General features: G+C 38.2%; 1 protein-coding gene across 1 annotated transcript; it reads left to right on the forward strand.

Annotated features, from left to right (window-relative positions):
• Positions 1–2418: 2418 nt before the first annotated feature.
• LOC140666296 (uncharacterized) lies at positions 2419–3930 on the forward strand. Its single transcript, XM_072893320.1, has 2 exons — positions 2419–2648; positions 3035–3930. The coding sequence occupies exons 1-2, from the start codon at positions 2508–2510 to the stop codon at positions 3614–3616; spliced, it is 723 nt and encodes a 240-aa protein (XP_072749421.1). The 5' UTR covers positions 2419–2507; the 3' UTR covers positions 3617–3930.
• The last annotated feature ends 1605 nt before the right edge of the window (positions 3931–5535 follow it).

Here is a 5535-nt window from a genome sequence, read left to right on the forward strand (position 1 = left end):
TCGGCTTTTTTGCCTGTGTCTTCTTGACACGAAAAGTCGATGAAGCAATATCTCGCGACATCAACTCGGATAATGCGCGGTGATTTTATCGATCAATGCGGCGCGATATCGAGTAATATCGAGGCGCAAAATAAGGATTGAAATCGATATAATAATTACGGTAAAGTTTAATCTTTAGGAACAGCCGATGCAAATTGAATCTAGATAAGATGTAATAGAGAAATAAAAAGTTGTCGCTTTAAATACACGATATATCGGCAGTTACAGGTTGCGGAACGCACTCAATTGAATTTAATTAACGGAAATGCATCCGTTCTCGCCATCTTTTTAAATTGCATCTCGCGAGGAAGCTGTTGAAAATAAAGAAAAAGAAAAAGAGAAAGAGAGAAAGAAAGAGAGAGAGAGAGAGAGAGAGAGATCTAAGTGTGTTGCGAATAATAAAATGCCCGGCGCGGTTTCCTCGCCGTCTTGTGCCCCCGCTCTGAATGGGACATTGATAAATAATTATTGGAGTATAGACACCAGGCATTTACACAAGCAGGTGCGCATTCGAAAAGAGGCGGCACCTCTTCGCGACACCTGGTGCTGATTAACGAACGAATCGTCTTCGGCATGAGCGAGCGAGCATTAGCGCACCTTAGCATCTTAAACGACCTGAGCTAAATTGCCAGCGTGTTATTCTTGTATAAACCGCGGAATCCCCACGGCTGTCCAATTACCGGACACGAGGTGGCAAGTCGTCTCTCGCGTCCGGGATACACGCGTTCCGCGACTTTTTTTATTCCGTCCGCTTTTTTCCCATCTTCGTTGCCGACAACGTTGGCGATGGCACCGTTAAAGACGGATAATGAGACGACCTCGCACGCGCGCGAGTAGAGAAGAAAGGAAACTCTCTCGCGCAATGCGGTATATAATCTGCGGTAGCATAATTTCGTATACAAAGCTCGTGAACCGACGAGACCTCCGAACCTCCATTAGATTTATGCAGTTACACAATGTTACACGGCAGCGCGATTCCGAGATACACCGGGATTGCGCATCCTGGGAGAGCATTTGCATTCAACGAGCGAGAGACGGTTACGAGACACGACTCCTTATCTTATGAGCGAGAGAAGCATTTTGTTGCCATTAATATTACTTATGTTACATTCATCGGCGATGATGAATGCCCGCTTGAAGATTATTATAAACGACGATTGATCGAAGTCGCGTGCGAATCTTCGATAGTCGCCGATCAAGTCTCCTTCATTTTTCTGTAATCTTAATTATGCATGTCGCGGTTATTATAAATATGAAAATAAGAACATTAATTAAGGCAATCTCAATATGAAAGCTGTGCGTTTCTCGATTACACGACATTTACTCGAATACAGATATACTTATGTGTACATAACACCTGTATCACATGCAGCGACTAGCAAATTACGTGAGGAAAACGCGAAAAAAGAATATGGCTCGTGTCATTCCACTCTATTCCTTCCTTTTAAAAAAATTTAAATGAGCGATAAAAAGCAAGAAATTCAATAAAATCAACATCGATAATCTCATAATTTAATAATGCGTGTTTCTTATCTTCTGTTATTATCATGATATATTCTTCAAATTTGTTAATTGAATCGTATCATATCTATCGATTGTATTTGAATTCTTTCAATATGTTTTGGCTTAATATATTTTGTAATTATTAACATAACTGGATTACATGTAATATGAGAATTGATTAATTAAAATCTCTTTGATAACAAAAAGGCATATTACATGAATAATATACAGAATAATGAAAGAAATAGAAAAAAAAACATTAATATACTAACTATAAATTATTTCAATTAAATGGAAGAATTTTTAGGATGAGAAAAAATAAAAATAAAAAAATGTTTTGTAACCTGTTTTTCTCACGTTAATTATTTTGAAATGTCGAGTTTAGCTTACGAGTTACTTCTGTAATATCATTTATGAATAGGAATAATTTTCGATATCATCGCCCGGTATCATCCAAAGATCTTCATTTTTTGAACAATCCGAGTCTATATTTCATGGCTTCTTCTTAGCAACGCAAATTTGACAAAGCAGCACATCAAATAACAACAGCTCAGTTATCTCCGGACACGCCATTGACGAGCAACACATTCTATCCTCTCTTTACAAAATCATATTTGGCACATCGTTATGACCGATTCTTATCGGTTAATTAAATCTTCTTAGTGATTGTTTAAGCGTGCCGTCTTGAATGTGCCATTTCCAAGTTTATATACTCGCCGAGTCCAAGTTATTTTAGCGTCGTCGTACATTTCGGGAAGTCACGAAGGAAAACCACCGCAAAAGAGATTATTCGTGGTCATCCAGATCATCTCAGATTGACGAAATTGATGGCAGCGACAATCTTCTATTCTTTGTACTGACTTCTAAAAGTCTTGACAATCAAGGATCGCTCATGAGACGACACACGGAGATTACCATCCTGAAATATTTTTTTCAAGAAGCGAAGAGACAAGAGTGGCTAAAATATGACGAAGCTGAAGATGTCGGCCCTTGTGGCCTCCGCCATTCGAAATTTGCGAGAAATCCGCGGTTCCACGTCCAAAGAAATCATGAATTACATCAAGTCGCAGTACTCTAATGCGTCGGATTCCAATATACAAAAGCAGGTATTTAATTTTAATTTATTCCCAATGTATTTTAGATAAATTCATATTCTTTCTTTTTTTTGCACAAAAATTTATATTATAGATATTATTTTTTTTATGAAATTTCAATATTAATTTTCTGCTTATTATTTGATTCGAAATTATCCAATTAAATGATATATTATTCAGTAATATTAATCGATATTCAAACTTTTAATTAAGAAAAGTACTTTTGTCGGAAAATTTTCTAATTTCATTTTTATAATATATTTTGCTATAAAAATCTAATAGTTTATAAATTCACAAAATATCTGTAACACATATATACTGTTTGAAAATCAAAAAGTTTGATTGAAAAAGGCAAGTTATAAATGCAATAAAATTACATCAGAAATGCTATTTTGCAGATATATACTGCTTTGAAACGTGGTTTGGACTATGGTATTCTGAAGAGGGACCGCGGTTATTATAGCCTGAATATGGATCCTGACAAGCTGTACAAAGCAACCTCCGCAGTACCCTTGGAACAAGGTAGGAGAGGACGAGGGAGAGGACGAAGGAGAGGACGAGGGAGAGGACGAGGGAGAAGACGAGGGAGAAGACGCCGTAGAGTATCGGGGAGAGGGCGAGCCCGTCGCGCAAGAAAGGGAGTCGGAAGGCGGCGAGCAAGGAGGAGAGGAAGGAGGAGAAGCAGAAGGAGAAGCAGGGGAAGAAGAAGGGGAACGGAAGACGTTTCTCCATCTACGAGAAAGAGATCCTTCGCAACCAGGTGCAACAAGTGCTCATCCAAGAAACGCACGGAGGATACCTTGAGGAAGACTCCGATGGAGAGCCTTAGGAAGGATATGACTTACTCGTACAAGAACAGCCTCGACAACAAAACGCCGTCCAGACAACAGAGCCGTAGTCGAGAGCGAAGTCAGACTCGCAGTCAATCGAGCTGCAGTGACAAGGAAATGATTGACGACCGAAATCACGATCAACTATGATCTGCGTGCGAACAGATACTCCGAATGTTGATCCTTTGCAGTCGCTCGTAAAATATCATAAATGATATGATATTGAAATTTTATACAAAATTGAAAAAAAAAATTATTAAGTATAAAACAAGAACTACATGTTGTTAAATATTATAAGAAATTTGATTTCAGAATCGAAAGCAAACTCTTATAATCTTTCGATCGAGACTGCAAAGGATCGATTGTTCGACGCGGTGGTTACCGATCAGTGACGCGGGGATAACTCTTTTTTTTTTTTATAAATCTACACATTTTGTCTTATATATTGACGATAAATTGCAGTGGCGGTCCGAAATGTACGTCGATAGCGGCAAACCTTGTTTTGTAGTCTTTGACTTCTTGCAAATTTTATATGTTCTCTTTACACTGCCAATTATATACTATTATATTATCATGTCAATAATTTTTATTCCCATTTTAATTGATATCATTTGTTTGTTTTTAATAATTTAGCTGAAGGTTTCTGAATAATGTCAAAGGGTGATGTAGAACCAGTCTGTCTTTCGAGAAGTATAATGTTTTTTTTCACTCAAATTCTCGGTGTATTTTTGGCACGATTTACAGATGTGAACGTGACTCAAGGTAACTTGAATAAAATCAGCTGTTCTATGATTCTTGCCGTGGTGGAGGTCAACAAGTATAGACTCGAGAAGTGATTAGTAATGTTTACCGGTTCCCGGCGAGGAAACGAAAGAGAGAAGAGGATTTTGTTGATTCCCGGTACCGTTTAAACATCTCGCGACAATGCTAACCGCAATCCTAACTGCTCTCTATTCTCCGACAAGACTCTCTCCTGGAGGTCGATGCGACGTCCTACCGGGGATCTATCAAGCGATATTAATGCGGTTCTAACGGTGACTCTTTTTATCCAAAGATCCTCCTTATAGTCGAAGAACCGTTCGCTCTGTTCTTTCGTTCAAGAACGAAACTCTCTCACCTTGGTGGTCCATTTGGATTTTAATTTCGACGTAAAAAAAGCGTATCGTTAAATCTAAAGATGCTATCTCGACTTGTATCGATTTGTTCTCGTCCCTGGCAACCGTAAGCTTCCGACAAGATTTGAAGGTAATAATAATAACACTGAATAATATTTTGTGTTACTCTAATTGACAGAATATTATATAACCTATTTTAAGATGTAATTATTTAAGTTTACATAAAGAATAACTTTCCTTGGATATCGTTATATCTTGTGACAGATATTTCACGGTAAAATATGAATGTACTTTTATATATATCTAAAGGAAGAATATTTTTGTACACTGTCAAGCACAGTAATTCTTACAAAATCGTAATTTACACAAATCTTTTCGCAAAACGTGTAACGATTCTACTAAAATAAAATTATGAAATGCATGATAGGAATTTATTAATAGATTATAATATCGAGAAATTAAAACAGCCGTACACATAAAGTAATGTATATTAATGTTTTTCTGGCAATCCTTTTATTTCGCTGTGCGAAGAAGAAACGAAAGCTATTCGCGGTCGTTGGCAGGCATAACCATTGTCTCGAATGGCGTTTCAGGTTGCTCATCGTTGCACGGATCTACTTAAATGACGCGAGAGATGGACAGGAAGAAGTCCGGACAGAAAACCTCGCGAGATTGCGATACCTATCTTCTCTCATCGCGCGCGATTGCTCGTATGTGAAACTGTGCGGATACTAAGGTGTCAGTGGGTTCTCACTGGCCGAGATAGCGTCACTCCAGCATTATACACGTGGTATCATTAAGGTAGATTTATGTTACCACTGACCGGCGGCAAAGTGTCGACTTTCCGGGGCCAGATTAGGAGGTTGACCGGAGGCTTACACCCGCGGATACCTTCGACTTAATTTACAACCAAGTTATATCGGTGTGTAAGAAGTTGCGTATACGCAACATCAT

The sequence above is a fragment of the Anoplolepis gracilipes genome, chromosome 1 (genome assembly GCF_047496725.1).
Source record: "Anoplolepis gracilipes chromosome 1, ASM4749672v1, whole genome shotgun sequence".
NCBI classification, from domain to species: domain Eukaryota; kingdom Metazoa; phylum Arthropoda; class Insecta; order Hymenoptera; family Formicidae; genus Anoplolepis; species Anoplolepis gracilipes.